At 57.9% G+C, this 15,825-nt stretch overlaps 2 protein-coding genes across 6 annotated transcripts in view; both read left to right on the top strand.

The window, feature by feature from the left end:
* The first annotated feature begins 211 nt into the window (after nt 1-211).
* SLC22A6 (solute carrier family 22 member 6) lies at nt 212-5,895 on the top strand. Of its 5 annotated transcripts, none has more exons than XM_074813960.1 (10): nt 212-659; nt 1,102-1,205; nt 1,329-1,483; nt 1,568-1,736; nt 2,850-2,973; nt 3,934-4,049; nt 4,329-4,543; nt 4,767-4,875; nt 5,014-5,172; nt 5,585-5,895. In XM_074813960.1, the coding sequence occupies exons 1-10, from the start codon at nt 294-296 to the stop codon at nt 5,712-5,714; spliced, it is 1,647 nt and encodes a 548-aa protein (XP_074670061.1). In that variant the 5' UTR covers nt 212-293; the 3' UTR covers nt 5,715-5,895. The 5 variants fall into 5 exon arrangements, with proteins under 5 accessions (XP_074670061.1, XP_074670062.1, XP_074670060.1 ...); XM_074813961.1 differs by having other exon boundaries at nt 4,969-5,161; XM_074813959.1 differs by having other exon boundaries at nt 4,969-5,172.
* Nucleotides 5,896-7,553: 1,658 nt separating this feature from the next.
* LOC141918987 (solute carrier family 22 member 6-like) overlaps nt 7,554-15,825 on the top strand; it is an 11,839-nt gene continuing 3,567 nt past the window's right edge. Inside the window, exons 1-7 of the mRNA XM_074813954.1 lie at nt 7,554-7,646; nt 11,962-12,569; nt 12,687-12,790; nt 13,977-14,131; nt 14,944-15,112; nt 15,210-15,358; nt 15,758-15,794. Coding sequence (XP_074670055.1) covers nt 11,997-12,569; nt 12,687-12,790; nt 13,977-14,131; nt 14,944-15,112; nt 15,210-15,358; nt 15,758-15,794 — 1,187 coding nt within the window. The 5' untranslated portion in view covers nt 7,554-7,646; nt 11,962-11,996. The remainder of the gene's footprint in view (nt 7,647-11,961; nt 12,570-12,686; nt 12,791-13,976; nt 14,132-14,943; nt 15,113-15,209; nt 15,359-15,757; nt 15,795-15,825) is intronic.

Below are 15,825 nucleotides of genomic sequence, written 5' to 3'. Positions count from 1 at the left end.
CCGTCCCGTGTCGTCCGCCCCCCCGCCCCCCGCCTGCACTTTCGCCCACCTGCCTTTGCCTTCTGCTGGAAAAAAAAAAAAAAAAAATCACAAAAAACCCCACCCCAAATGTCAAATATTAACCCAAAACAGCCGTTGGCCGGGTTATATAGGAGCCCCCCCACCCCCGTTTGGGTGGAGGCTACTGCGGGAGCGTGAGAAGCGTTTTTTTTTTTTGGGGTGAAATCCATCCCTTTTGGGGCTGTGGGGGCGTGCATGGCTGGGGGGTGTTGCCGGGGTCTGACGGTGGCACCATGGCTTTCGCTGACCTCCTGGAGCACGTGGGGGGGATGGGACGTTTCCAGGTGGCCTCGGTGGTCCTCCTGGCCCTGCCCGTCCTCATGATGGCCAGTCACAACCTTCTGCAGAACTTCACGGCCGCCACCAACGACCATCGTTGTCGGCTTCGGTGGGAGGCCAACGCCACCGGCCTTGACCCCCAGGACCTGCTGAGGGTCTCGGTTCCCCGCGGCGAGCAGTGCCGGCGCTTTGTGACTCCTCAGTGGTGGCTTTTGGAAGCCAACGGTTCAGCCACCAACACCACTTGGCCGGAGACGGAGCCTTGCCGCGATGGTTGGACCTATGACCGCAGCGTCTTCACCAGCACCATCGTCAGCGAGGTGGGACTGGGCCAGTGTGGGGGGGTGGGATCTGGGGTGGGTGGGACGTTCACCCCACCCTGAGCGTGGTTCCCACCATCACCACGTTGACGTCTCCCAACTGGAGCGTCTTCCCCACTCAACCCTCGGTGGAGGCACCCAATGCCGTGAGGGCTCAGGACAGGAAAATGGGGGATGAGAGGGTTGGTGGCCATCAACGAGGAGGTCAAAAAGGGGCCAAGTGGCCCCTGGAAGGACCCTCCAACCCCGGGGATGCTGGGAAGGGTGGCCCCGTGCTCAGTGGCACCTTCTCGGTGTTGCCATTGGCCACCCATTGCTTGCTGTGTTGGATCAACCCTACCAGCCACCATGGCCAGTTTTGGGGGGCAGGAGGGAGGCCAAAGGGGACCCCCCCATGCCCCCCCCAATCTCTGTCCCACCCCACATCCTCGACCCTCGCCAGTGGGACCTGGTGTGCAGCTCCCGTGGCCTGAAGCAGTTGGCCCAGTCGCTCTACATGGCCGGTGTCTTGGTGGGCGGCATCGTCTTCGGGGGTCTCTCGGACAGGTGAGGGGGTGGTGGGGGGGGTCACACAGCATCATGGGGATTGTCTCACCCCCTCTTCCTCCTCCTCACCCCCTCTTCCTCCTCCTCACTTCCTCTTCCTCCTCCTCACCCCCCCCCTCCCAGGTTCGGCCGCCGGTCGCTGCTGACCTGGTGCTACCTCCAGATGGGCGCCATGGGGACGTGCTCCTCCTTCGCCCCAACTTTCACCATTTATTGCCTCTTCCGCTTCCTCACGGGCATGGCCTTCTCCGGCATCGTCCTCAACAGCGTCTCCCTCTGTACGTGGCCAGCACTAGCCCCACGGTACCAGCCCCCAGGCACCTTCCTTGGTTGGCTCCACAGCTCTTGCGTTGTCTCGGCAGCTTTGGAGTGGATGCCCACTCGCACCCGGGCGCTGGTGGGGACCTTCATGGGTTACTGCTACACCCTGGGGCAGTTCCTGCTGGCCGGGGTCTCCTACGCCGTCCCCGCTTGGCGGTGGCTCCAGCTCACCGTGTCGCTACCCTTCTTCTGCTTCTTCCTCTACTCGTGGTGAGGAGGAGGAGGAGGAGGAGGGGGAGGAAGGGTGGAGTGGATGGAGGGATGAACGGACAGAGGGTTGGATAAATGGAGGGTTGGTTGGATAGACGGAGGGTTAGTTGGAAGGTTGGACAGATGGAGGGTCAGTCAATGGACAGAGAGTTGGTTGGACGGAAGGTTGGATGGGCAGAAGGTTGGACAGATGGAGGGTTGGACAGATGGAGGGTTGGTTGGACGGAGGGTTGGTTGGATGGAAGGTTGGACAGATGGAGGGTTGGACAGACGGAGGGTCAGTTGGACGGAGGGTTGGTTGGATGGAAGGTTGGACAGATGGAGGGTTGGACAGACGGAGGGTCAGTTGGACGGAGGGTTGGTTGGATGGAAGGTTGGACAGGTGGAGGGTTGGACAGACGGAGGGTCGGTTGGATGGAAGGTTGGACAGATGGAGGGTTGGACAGATGGAGGGTTGGTTGGATGGAGGGTTGTACGGATGGACAGAGGGTTGGGCAGATGGAGGGTTGGATAAACGGAGGGTTGGACAGATGGATGGAGCGTTGGTTGGACAGAAGATTGGACAGAAGGAGGGTTGGATGGACAGAGGGTTGGTTGGATGGACAGAGGGTTGGACAGACAGAGGGTTGGACAGAGGGTCGGTTGGATGGATGGAGCGTTGGTTGGACAGAGGGTTGGACGGATGGATGGAGGGTTGGTTGGATGGAGGGTTGGATGGACAGAAGGTTGGATGGATGGAGAGTTGGTTGGCTGGAAGGTTGGTTGGCTGGAGGGTTGGTTGGCCGGAGGGTTGGTTGGCCAGATGGAGGGTTGGTTGGCCAGAGGGTCAGTGGGATGGACAGAAGGTTGGACGGACAGAGGGTTGGTTGGCCAGAGGGTTGGATGGACAGAGAGTTGGTTGGATGGAAGGTTGGATAGATGGAAGGTTGGTTGGTTGGAGGGTTGGTTGGTTGGTTGGTTGGTTGGCTGGAGGGTTGGTTGGCCAGAGAGTTGGTTGCCCAGGCAGAAGCACGGGGAGATGGCAGCCGAGGGACAGAGAGGGCAGGTGGCCACTGGCAGGGCCAGGGGCCTGGTGGGAGGGTCCTTGGGCTCCTGCCCCCCCCCCCTCTGCAGGTGGCTGACGGAGTCGGCTCGTTGGCTGGTCATGGTGGGCAAGTCCCAGCGGGCCCTGAAGGAGCTGCGGAAGGTGGCCAGGATCAACGGGAAGAAAGAGGAAGGGGACAAGCTCGACATCGACGTAAAAGGCCCCGGCTGGTCCCTGGGGTGTCTCGGGGGGGTTTGTGGGGGGTGGGGGGAGGTGACCCCATGCCCCTGCCCCTCGTGGAGAGCGGCCAACAGTGGCGCTGCCCTACGGGCACCTTCCCAGCTCCTTCAACAACCGTCCATCCCATAGACACCCGTCCATCCATCCCATAGACACCCGTCCATCCATCCCATAGACACCCATCCGTCCATCCCATAGACACCCGTCCATCCATCCCATAGACACCCATCCGTCCATCCCATAGACACCCATCCATCCATCCCATAGACACCGTCCGTCCATCCCATAGACACCCGTCCGTCCGTCCAGCACCACTGGCCCCCAGTCAGCCCCTTATGCAACCACCAGCCTCCACCTCCATCACCTCCAGCTCCAACATCTCCAGCTCCAACATCTCCATCACCTCCAGCTCCATCACCTTCATCCCCTCAATTTCCAACATCTCCATCACCTTCACCACCTCCATCTCCATAATCTCCATCATCTCAATCTCCATCACCTTCATCACCTCCATCACAATCTCCATCATCTCCATCACCTTCACCTCTATCACTTCCATCTCCATCACCTTCCTCACCTCCGTCACCTCCATCTCCATCACCTTCATCACCTCCATCTCCATCATCTCCATCAGCTTCATCACCTCCATCTCCATCACCTCCATCATCTCCATCACCTTCATCACCTCCATCTCCATCATCTCCATCACCTTCATCACCTCCATCTCCCTCCATCTCTATCTCCATCCCAGCACCTCCATGTCCCTCCATCTCCATCTCCTCCACCATCTCCTCCATCCATTCAGCTCCTTTTCCATCCATCCACCCTCATCTCCATCCACCCAACCACCCGTCCACCCACCTGTTCCCCCCTGGGAGGACCTCAGCACCCCATCCCCACCCACCAACCCCCCCCCCCTCCATCTCCCTCTAGGCCTTGAGGTCCTACATGCAGAAGGAGATGACATCATCGAGGAGCCACCACACCGTGGTTGACCTGGTCCGGACGCCTGTCGTGCGTCGCATCTCCTGTTGCCTCTGCTTCGTCTGGTATGTCTGGTGGTGGCGGACGGTGGCAGCTGGTTGGCCAATGTCCTCCCCCCCCAGTTGTTGATCCATCCCCCCCCTTTGCCCCTCCCCAAACCTCATGGGAAGGAAACTGAGTCACAGTGCAGGACTTGGGCGACAGGAGCTCTCTTGGCCCACACCTTGGCCACAGATCTCCTGGCTCCATCCCACCCAGGTCAGGGGGTGAGGGGTGACACCCCCCCCATCCCACCCCACCCCTCCCCACTGGTGAGATTTGCCCCCTTGCCCCCCCTCTTTTAGGTTCTCCACCAGCTTCGCCTACTACGGGTTGGCCATGGACCTGCAAAACTTTGACTTCAACATCTACGTGATCCAACTGGTCTTTGGGGCTGTGGACATCCCAGCCAAGTTGGTCTCCATCCTCACCATCACCTTCATAGGGAGACGCTTCACCCAATCCTTTGCCCTCATCTTGGCCGGTTTGGCCATCTTGGCCAACATCTTGGTGCCACGGGGTGAGGAGGGGGCGGGGGGTGGTGGCAGTGGGGTCCCCTTCAACCCACAAAGGCCAAAACACGCTCAACCCATTAAGGCAACTCAGCGGTTGAGGGATTTTAGTTTTTTTACGGGCAATTTGCCTGAAATCCTGGTGTTTGGGGTCTCCATCACCCACCACCAACCCAACCCCAACTGGTGACACCAAAGAAGGTCCTGGATGACCCGTCCTCGTCCCCACAGACCTGCGGACGCTTCGGACGGCCTTGGCCGTCTTCGGGAAGGGTTGCTTGGCTGCGTCCTTCAACTGCGTCTTCCTCTACACGGGGGAGCTTTACCCCACTGTGATTCGGTAAGGAGCGGGGTGCAGCTTGCGGGGGTGGAGGTGTCGGGGTGACCATCACCACGGTGGCCACTCCCTCAGGGACCTCGCGGTGTCCCACAGGCAGACAGGGATGGGGTTGGCCAACACCATGGCCCGTCTGGGCAGCATCACGGCGCCCTTGGTGAAGATGGCGGGTGAAGTCTTCCCTGCGTTGCCCTTCATCATCTACGGGGTGGCTCCCGTGGTGTCGGGGCTGGTGGCCATCTTCCTGCCGGAGACACGGGACATGGCGCTGCCAGAGACGGTGGAGGAGGTGGAGGGGAGGTGGGATTGGAGGGGCTGGAGGAGAAGGGGAGGGACAGATGGGTGGGTGGGCACAGGGAGGGATGGTGGGAGAGGATTGGTTGGGCATGGGGATGGACGGAGACACAGGAAGGGACGGGATTGGCTAGAGGTAGGTGGGTGGATGGACAAGAAGATGACTACGGCGATGGATGGATGAACCCTCTGGAGATGGGGGGGCAGGTCAACAGGGAAGGAGGGGGAATGGCAGCATGAAAACCCACCCTGCCCCCCCCCCCAGATTGCTCCCACCCTCTCCTCCCTCAATCTTCAACATCTCCCTCACCTTCATCACCTTCATCACCTCCATCTCCATCACCTCCATCACCTCCATCTCCATCACCTCCATCTCCATCACCTTCATCAACTCCATCTCCATCATCTTCATCACCAGGACCCGGCCCCTGAAGGATGAAGCCCAACATCTCCAGGTCCCACTTCAACCCCCCCAGCCCAGCAACACCACGGCCGACCACTCTGGGGGACCCCAAAACCCCCCCAAACCTCCACGTCTGCAGCAATGATGGAGCAGGAGCAGGGTTGGGGGGTGCGTCGCCCCCCCCAGAAGAGACCACGGCCAAGGAGGGGCCCCCCCAGGTGTCCTCCTCTCCGGGCAGGGTTGGGGGATGGTGCGTCCCCTCCAATCGCCGCTTTGCAGGATGGTTTTTCTGGAATAAAAACAATAAAAGCAAAAATCGTGTGAAACGCAGCCGGTGGGAGGGCACGGGGGGGGTGGGGGTGGGAGGCAGGGGGGTGTGTTTTCCCACGGCTGCGGGGGGTCCAGCACAGCCTGGTCGTCCCGCCCCGAAGGCAAATATGGGACCCAGCGGGGTGCTGCGGCCTCGGCATTGCGTCCGTCCCCCCCCCCGCCATTCCCGTCCCCTCCTCCCCCCTCTGCCCGTGCCAGAGCTGCGAGGGAGGGAGAGTCACGCTCAAGAGCACAGGGAGGACCAGGGTGTCCTGAGGACCCGGGATCCTGAGGATCCAGGGATCCCAAAGACCAGGGATCCCGAGGAACGAGGCATCTGGATGTTCAGGGATCCCAAGGAGCCAGGAATCCTGAGGAACCAGGCATTGGGTGCCCAGGGATCCCAAAGACCCAGGCGTTGGGTGCCCAGGGAGGATCCTGAGGACCCAGGGATGATCCTGAGGACCCAGGGATCCCAAAGAATGAGGCATCTGAATGTTCAGGGATCCCAAGGAGCCAGGAATCCTGAGGGACCAGGTGTCAGGATGTCCCAGGATCCCAAGCACCCAGACGCTGGGTGCCCAGATGTCCCAAGGACCCGGAATCCACAGATCCAGGTGCCCAGGGATCCTAGGAATTATCGGATCCCAAGGATCCAGGCATCTGGGTGGCCAGCGATCCCAAGGAACCAGGGATCCTGAGGACTCACGTGTTCTAAGGACCCAGGGATCCTGAGGAACCAGGTGTTGGGTGCCCAGGGATCCCAAAGACCCAGGGATCTCAAGGAACCAGGGATCCTGAGGAATGAGGCATCTGGATGTTCAGGGATCCCAAAGAGCCAGGAATCCCGAGGGATCAGACGTTGGGTGCCCAGGGATCCCAAGGATCCAGGTTTTTGGTGCCCAGGGATTCCAAGAATCCAGGGATCCCAAAGATCCAGGCATTGGGTGCCCAAGGATCCCAAGGATCCAGGTTTTTGGTGCCCAGGGATTCCAAGAATCCAGGGATCCCAAAGATCCAGGCATTGGGTGCCCAAGGATCCCAAAGATCCAGGTGTTGGGTGCCCAGGGATCCCAAGGACCCCAGAATCCACAGATCCAGGTGCCCAGGGATCCCAGGAATCTCCAGATCCCAAGGATCCAGGCATCCAGCCACCCCGCACACCCCACACCCTCCTCTCCAACCACCTGGCCAGCGAGGACCCAGGCGTCCTGCCCCCCCCTCCCATGTCAGACTGTCCCCCAAGTCCCCCGGTCGCTGTCACGTCCTGCTCACGCTCCGCTGCCTCCCGCTGCCCTCCTGACCGGGGTCCAAGGGGCTCCCAGGAAGCCGCTTCAGGGCCTGCGGGGACTTTGTTTCATAAATCATCCACCATGGATAGCGAAAACAATCGGGGAGGGTGGGGTGGGGGGGCTGGGGGGGTCCCCATCCACCTGGGGTTAGGGGCTTCCTCGGTGAGGAAGAGGATGGAGAGGTTGGGATGGCCGCAGGGAGCCCTTGGGCATCCCTGGTTGGGGACTGGCATGACCAGAACCGGTATTTCCGCCTGATGACCGTCTCCACTGACCCGTAGCGGGATCTGGTCCCGCTGGAGTCAAACGTTAACTGGGACCTGGGATGGCTTTAAATAGGAGCGGGGCCAAGGCCGAGGACAGGGCTGTGGCCATGGGCAGCTGCGAGGCCGAGGGGCGGTAACTGCTGGCAGACGGCTCCGGAGAGCGGGATTTGGTGTTGGGAGAGGTCAGGCGATAGCTGGAGTGACGGACAGGTGAGCGGATTAATAGAGAGATCAATGTGTTGATCAGGGGAGAGAGAGGCCAATGGGTGGGTCAAGAGAGAGATTAAAGCTCGATGGATTGATCAATAGAGGGAAAGACTGATCAATAGGAATATTATAGGTCAAGGGACTGATCAATAGAGACATTAAGATCAATAGATTGTTCAATAGAGGGAAAGATTGATCAATAGAAAGATTATAGGTCAAGAGACTGATCAATAGAGACATTAATATCAATACTTGATCAATAGATTATGTGTCAATAGACTGATCAATAGTGAGATTAAAACTCGATAGATTGATCAATAGAGGGAAAGACTGATCAATAGAAAGAGTATAGGTCAAGAGACTGATCAATAGAGAGATTAAGATCAATAGATTGATCAATAGAGGGAAAGACTGATCAATAGAAAGATTAAGATGACCCCTATAGGTCAAGGGACTGATCAATAGAGAGATTAAGATCGATACTTGATCAATAATGTGTCAATAGACTGATCAATAGAGAGAATAAAGCTTGGTAGACTGATCAATAAAGACCGATAGAGCAGCCAATAGATGAAGATCACTATACTGATCAATAGATTATAGGCCAATAGGTTAGGTTATAGGTTAACGGGTTGATCAATAGAGACCAATAGATCAATCGATAGAGGGATTAAAGGTCAATAAATCAATCAATAAGAAGATTATAGGTCAATACTGGTCAATAGATTAAGACTGATACATTGATCAATAGAAAGATTATGAATCAATAAACTGATCAATAGATCCAATATCAATATTGATTCAATATTGATCCAATATTGATCCAATGGATCAATAGAGAAGGAGATCATTAGACTGATGGATAAAAAAAAATCAATAGAAAAATCTAGACCAATAGATTGATCAATGAATCGATTTTAGATCGATTTATCGGTACTGGAGACACCCAGCCCATCAGATGGATCAATAGAGATGCTGTGGAACAACAGATTGATCAATAGATCAATAGATTGATCAGCAGAAACATACAGACCAATAAATTAATCAATAGATTATGGGCTAATTGATGAGCAACACATTATAGATAATATAGATAATTGACCTGAAGATCAATAATCCATCAATAGTGAAGGGGCTCGCTGGATTGGTCGACAGGAAAACCGATCGATGGATCAATAGGGAGGGGAGATCAATAGGCCGACACGGATCGGCAGAGAAATCAATTTATTGATAAGCAGAGTCGTCAATAGGGGGGCAGGTGGAGCCGGCAGCCGGCTGAGGGTTGGCCCCGGGCAGGAGAGAAATCATCGATCGATTGATCAATTGATTGGGTGAGGGGGGAAGGGCGAGAGTGGGAGGGGCAGAGGGAGGGAGGGAGGGGCGGGGGGAGGGGAGGGAGGGACGGACGGACGGAGGGGACGGACAGAGCGAGCCGGAGGCCGAGGGAGCGGCAGGGAGAGGAAGAGGAGCCCCAGAGCAGGTCGGGATCGATTGATCGGGAGGGAGCGGTGGCGGGAGGGCGCTGTCGGGAGACTGGAGGGGAGAGGGGATTGGTTGATTGATTGGTTGGTTGATTGATTGATCAATAATGGGGGGGGGGAGAGCTGGTAGCAAGAAATAAATAATCAGCGATTGATAAGCCAAGAGAGACTGAGATTGATAGACTGGTGGGTAGATTGATCAATAGATCAATAGATCAACAGATTGATAAATCAAGAGATCGATAGATCAACAGATTGATCAATAGATCGGTAGATCAACAGATTGATAAATCAATAGATTGATAAATCAATAGATCAACAGATTGCTAGATCAATAGATTGATAGATCCACAGATTGATAGATCCACAGATTGATAGATCAACAGATTGATAAATCCACAGATTGATAGATCAATAGATTGATAGATCCACAGATTGATAGATCAATAGATTGATAAATTAATAGATCAACAGATCAACAGATTGATAGATCAATAGATCAATAAATCAAGAGATCAATAGATCAACATATTGATCGATCAATAGATTGATAAATCAATAGATCAATAGATCAACAGATTGATAGATCAATAGATTGATAAATTAATAGATCGATAAATCAATAGATTGATAGATCAACAGATTGATAAATCGAGAGATCGATGGATCACAGATTGATCGATCAATAGATTGATAGATCAACAGATTGATAGATCAATAGATTGATAGATCAATAGATTGATAAATTAATAGATTAATCAATAGCTTGATAAACCAATAGATCAATAGATTGATAGATCAACAGATCGACTGCTCGAGAGAGTGACTGACGGGGAGAGCGCCGTATCAATAGACACCCCGATAGATCAATAGAGATTGATGATGGCACTGATTGATAGATGGGGAGGTAGATTGATTGATTAGTGGATAAATTGATAGATCGATACATCAATAGATCAATTGATCGAGAGACTGATGGATGATAGATCAATAGACACCCTGATCAATCACTATTGATTGATAGTGCCACTGATTGATAGATGGGGAGGTAGATTGATTGATTAGATTGATAGGTCAATAGATTGATCAATAGATTGATAGATCAATAGATTAATAGATCAATAGATTAATAGAGCAATAGATTGATTGATCGAGAGACTGACAGATCAATAGACACCCTGACAGATCAATAGAGATCCACAGATTGATAGTGACACTGATTGATAGATGGGTAGGTAGATTGATCGATTAGATCGATAGATCGATAGATTGATAGTCGACAGATCGATTGATCGATTGATTGACAGATTGATGGAGAAACTGATATATCGAGAGACACCCTGACAGATCAATAAAGATTGATAGATTGGTGGCGGCACTGATAGATTGATAGGCGGGTAGATTGATATCGATAGATTGATTGATCGATAGATTGATTGATCAATAGATTGATTGATTGACTGACAGATCGATGGAGAGACTGATAGATCAATAGACATCCTGATAGATCAATAAAGATCGATAGATTGGCAGCGACACTGATAGATTGATAGACAGGTGGGTAGATTGATTAGATCGATAGCTCAATTGATTGATTGATTGATTGACAGACCGACAGATTGATTGACAGACTGATAGATCAATAGACATCCCGACTGATCAATAGGGATCCACAGATTGATAGACTGGTGGGTAGATTGATTGATTAGATCAATTAGATCAATAGATTGATAGATCGATCGATTGATTGACAGACTGACAGATTGATTGACAGACTGATAGATCAATAGGCTCAATAGATTGACAGGGGCCCTCAACTCTCACCCTTCCCCCAAACCACCCTTGGCCAACCCTTGGCCACCCTTTGGCCACCCCTTGGCCAACCCTTGGCCAACCCTTGGCCACCCCTTGGCCACCCTTTGGCCACCCTTTGGCCACCCCTTGGCCACCCCTTGGCCACCCCTTGGCCACCCCTTGGCCAACCCTTCCACCCTTTGGCCACCCCTTGGCCAACCCTTGGCCACCCTTTGGCCACCCCTTGGCCAACCCTTCCACCCTTTGTCCACCCCTTGTCCACCCCTTGTCCACCCCTTGGCCACCCCTTGGCCACCCCTTGGCCACCCCTTGGCCAACCCTTGGCCAACCCTTCCACCCTTTGGCCACCCCTTGGCCAACCCTTAGCCACCCTTTGTCAACCCCTTGGCCAACCCTTGGCCACCCTTTGGCCACCCTTTGGCCAACCCTTGGCCACCCCTTGGCCACCCCTTGGCCAACCCTTGGCCACCCTTTGGCCACCCCTTGGCCAACCCTTCCACCCTTTGGCCACCCCTTGGCCAACCCTTGGCCACCCTTTGGCCACCCCTTGGCCAACCCTTAGCCACCCTTTGTCAACCCCTTGGCCAACCCTTGGCCACCCTTTGTCCACCCCTTGGCCAACCCTTGGCCAACCCTTGGCCAACCCTTCCACCCTTTGGCCACCCCTTGGCCAACCCTTAGCCACCCTTTGTCAACCCCTTGGCCAACCCTTGGCCACCCTTTGTCCACCCCTTGGCCAACCCTTGGCCAACCCTTGTCAACCCCTTGGCCAACCCTTCCACCCTTTGTCCACCCCTTGGCCAACTCTTGGCCATCCTTTGTCTACCCTTGGTCACCCCTTGGCCAACCTTTGGCCACCCTTCAGCCACCTGCTGGGCACCCCTTGGCCAACCCTCAGCCAACACTTGGCCAACCCTTGGCCACCTGTTGGCCACCCTCTGTCCACCCCTTGGCCACCTCTTAGCCAACCCTTGGCCAACCCTTGGCCCATCCTTCACCCTCTTCTCCTCCTTCCCCCCCAGTTGACCCGGGCCCCCTCCAGCTCCACCCGCCCACCATGACCTTCGTGGAGCTGCTGGCCCACCTGGGGGGGATGGGCCGCTTCCAGGTGACCTACGTGGCCGCCCTGGCCATTCCGCTGCTCATGTTGGCCAGCCACAACCTGCTGCAGAACTTCACTGCCGGCGTCCCCGAGCACCACTGCCGGCCTCGGTGGCCCGTGGCCAACGGCAGCACCGGGGATGTCCCGCTCCTTGTCTCCATCCCCTCCGACGGCCACCACCGGCCCCAGCGTTGCCAACGTTACGTGGAACCCCAGTGGCACCTCTTAGAGGTCAATGGTACGGCCAATGGCACGGCCAACAGCATGGCCAGTGGCATGGCCAACAGCATGGTCAATGGCACGGCCAACGGCATGGCCAAGGGCATGGCCAAGGGCATGGTCAACAGCATGGCCAAGGGCACGGTCAACAGCGTGGCCACTGGCATGGCCAACAGTATGGCTAACGGCGTGGCCACCAGCATGGCCAACGTCATGGCCACTGACACGGCCACCGAGGCGGCCACCGAGCCCTGCCATGACGGTTGGACCTACGGCGACGGTGTCTTCGCTCACACCATCGTTACCGAGGTGAGGGGGGTGCCCCACCCTGAGCCCCGCCCCCAGTGCCCCCCCCCCCCCCCCGGGTTTTGGGGCCCCCCCCAGCCATGCTGGCGTTGACCCCCCTCCGTCCCCTCGTGGCTACAGTGGGACCTCGTGTGCGAGTCCAAGCGGCTGCGGCAGGTGGCCCAGTCCCTCTACATGGCCGGGATCCTCCTGGGCTCCGGCCTCTTCGGGGTCCTCTCTGACAAGTGGGTGGACTGGGATGAACTGGGAGGCAACTGGGAGAGGGGAGGGGGAAGTCACAAACATGGCCACCCCTGGCATCCCAGTGTTCCCAGTAGCCCCAGCCCAGGGTGGGTGTGTCCCAGTACAGCTGCGTTGCCCTCGCTCATCCCAGTATTCCCAGTGCCATGATTCCCTGTCCCAGAATTCCCAGCACCCTGTATCTCCCCCATCCCAGTGCTCCCATTGCCCCATAGCAGCATCCCAGTGCCCCCTCCCAGTGCCCCCAGTGCCCCATCCCAGTGCTCCCAGTGCCCCCTCCCAGTGGTCCCAGCCCTCCCAGTACCCCATAGCAGCATCCCAGTACTCCCAGTGCCCCATAGCGGTGTCCCAGTGACCCCAATGCCCCATGTCCCCTATTCCAGTGCACCCAGTGACCCCTCCCAGTGCCCCATAGCAGCATCCCAGTGACCCCGATGCCCCATGTCCCCTATTCCAGTGCTCCCAGTGCCCCCTCCCAGTGCTCCCAGTGCCCCATAGCAGCGTCCCAGTGCCCCCAGTGCCCCATCCCAGTGCTCCCAGTGCCCCATCCCAGTGCTCCCAGTGCCCCATAGCAGCATCCCAGTGACCCCCAATGCCCCATGTCCCCTATTCCCGTGCTTCCAGTGCCCCCTCCCAGTGCTCCCAGTGCCCCATAGCACCATCCCAGTGCCCCCAGTGCCCCCTCCCAGTGCTCCCAGTGCCCCATAGCACCATCCCAGTGCCCCATAGCAGCATCCCAGTGCCCCCAGTGCCCCCTCCCAGTGCTCCCAGTGCCCCATAGCACCATCCCAGTGCCCCCAGTGCCCCCTCCCAGTGCTCCCAGTGCCCCATAGCACCATCCCAGTGCCCCATAGCAGCATCCCAGTGCCCCAGTGCCCCCTCCCAGTGCTCCCAGTGCCCCATAGCACCATCCCAGTGCCCCCAGTGCCCCCTCCCAGTGCTCCCAGTGCCCCATAGCACCATCCCAGTGCCCCATAGCAGCATCCCAGTGCCCCAGTGCCCCCTCCCAGTGCTCCCAGTGCCCCATAGCACCATCCCAGTGCCCCCAGTGCCCCCTCCCAGTGCTCCCAGTGCCCCATAGCACCATCCCAGTGCCCCATAGCAGCATCCCAGTGCCCCCAGTGCCCCCTCCCAGTGCTCCCAGTGCCCCCAGTGCCCCGTGTCCCGCAGGTTTGGGCGCCGGGCGCTGCTGAGCTGGTGTTACCTGCAGCTGGGGGTGACGGGAGCCGCCACGGCGGCCGCCCCCACCTTCGGGCTCTACTGCCTGGGGCGGCTGCTGGCGGGTCTGGCCATGGCCGGGGTGTCCCTCAACTCCGCCTCCCTCTGTGAGCACCCCCGGGGGGACCCCAACTCCAGCCCTACCCCCCCAATGACCCATGGGGGGTCCCCAACCCCACCTCTGACCCATGGGGGAGTCCCCAGACCCAACCCCACCCGCAATGACCCATGGGGGGACCCCAACCCTGCCCCTGACCTATGGGGGGACCCCAACTCCAGCCCTACACCCCAGTGACCTCTGGGGGGTCTCCAGCCGCTCACTGACCCCTGGGGGGGACCCCAATTCCACCCCTGACCCATGGGGGGGGGGCCCAGCTCCCAACACCCCCCTCCCATGACATATGGGGGGACCCCAATTCCATCCCTGACCCACGGGGGAGTCCCTAAACCCACCCTTGACCCACGGGGGGGTCCCCAGCTCCAACCCCTCCCCCACTGACCCATGAGGGGGGTCCCCCAACCCCACCCCTGACCCACGGGGGGGTTCCCAGCCCCCCATTGACCCACGGGGGAGTCCCTAAACCCACCCCTGACCCACGGGAGGGTCCCCAGCTCCAACCCCCCCCACCACTGACCCATGGGGGGACCCCAACTCTACCCCCACTGACCCATGGAGGGGTCCCCACCCCCTCCACTGACCCATGGAGGGGGGTCCCAGTCCCCACCCCCCCCACTGACCCACGAGGGGGTCCCAGTCCCCACCCCTGACCCACAGGGGGGTCCCCAACCCCACCCCTGACCCCCAGGTATGTCCCAGCCCCCTCCCACTCCCCTCATGAGACTCCCAGTTATCCCAGTTAGGCCCCACCCCATGGGACAGACACCCCCCCCCCCCCCCCAATTCCTTACCCCCCCCCAGGCATGGAGTGGATCCCGACGGAGGCGCGGGCCGTGGTGGGCACCGTCAACGGCTACTGCTACACCCTGGGCCAGTTCGTGCTGGCGGCCGTAGCCTTCGGCCTCCCCCACTGGCGCTGGCTCCAGCTCGCCGTCTCCCTCCCCTTCTTCCTCTTCTTCCTCTACTCCTGGTATGGGCAGAAACCCACCCCCGGGGGATTTTGGGGTGCTGAGACCCCCCCCTAAAACCCCTCGTGTATGTGTGTGTCCCCCCCCCCAAAAAAAAAGGCTCTTTGTGGAGTCGGCCCGCTGGCAGGTGATTTCGGGGAGACCCGACCTGGCCCTCGAGGGGCTCCGCAAAGTCGCCCGCGTCAACGGGAGGAAGGAGGAGGGGGACAAGCTCAGCGAGGAGGTGACGGGGGGACCCCCAAATCTCTGTGATCTACCCCCAAACCTCCCCTCCAGTTCCCTTGGATCGTCCCCCCCAGATCTCACTAGATCCCCCCAAATCCCTCCAGCACCCCCTCAGCCTCCCTTAGACCCCCCCGTTTCCTCCCTACTCAGCCTCGGTCCCCCCCCGACCCTCCTCTCTCCCTCGTAGATCCCTCTGATCCCCCTTAGATCCCTCCCAGATCCCTCCTGATCACCTGGATCCCCCCCCCAGACCCCTTTTAGCCCCCCCCGATCACTCCAATCCCCTCCAGATCCCCCGATCCCCCCAAGATCCCTTTTTGCCCTCCTAGATCCCTCCGATCCCTCTCAGATCCCCCCCAGATCCCCCTCAGATCCCCCCAGATCCCCCGGAACCCTCCCAACACCCCTCTGATCCCTCCTAGATCCCTCCAGATCATCTGAATCCCCCCGTGACCCCCTGTATCCCCCAAGATCCATCTGATCCCTCCTA

This window comes from Strix aluco, unplaced genomic scaffold (genome assembly GCF_031877795.1).
Source record: "Strix aluco isolate bStrAlu1 unplaced genomic scaffold, bStrAlu1.hap1 HAP1_SCAFFOLD_128, whole genome shotgun sequence".
Taxonomy (NCBI): Eukaryota; Metazoa; Chordata; class Aves; order Strigiformes; family Strigidae; genus Strix; species Strix aluco.
This window is presented reverse-complemented; position numbering and strand designations above follow the sequence as displayed.

Excerpts from the sequence above, each read along its gene's own strand:
- SLC22A6 (XM_074813959.1), top strand. The coding sequence starts at position 294 with ATGGCTTTCGCTGACCTCCTGGAGCACGTGGGGGGGATGGGACGTTTC. Across the intron at positions 4,876-4,968 it reads CTTTACCCCACTGTGATTCG|GCAGACAGGGATGGGGTTGG; the intron begins GTAAGGAGCGGG and ends GGTGTCCCACAG. Across the intron at positions 5,173-5,584 it reads GTGGAGGAGGTGGAGGGGAG|GACCCGGCCCCTGAAGGATG; the intron begins GTGGGATTGGAG and ends CTTCATCACCAG.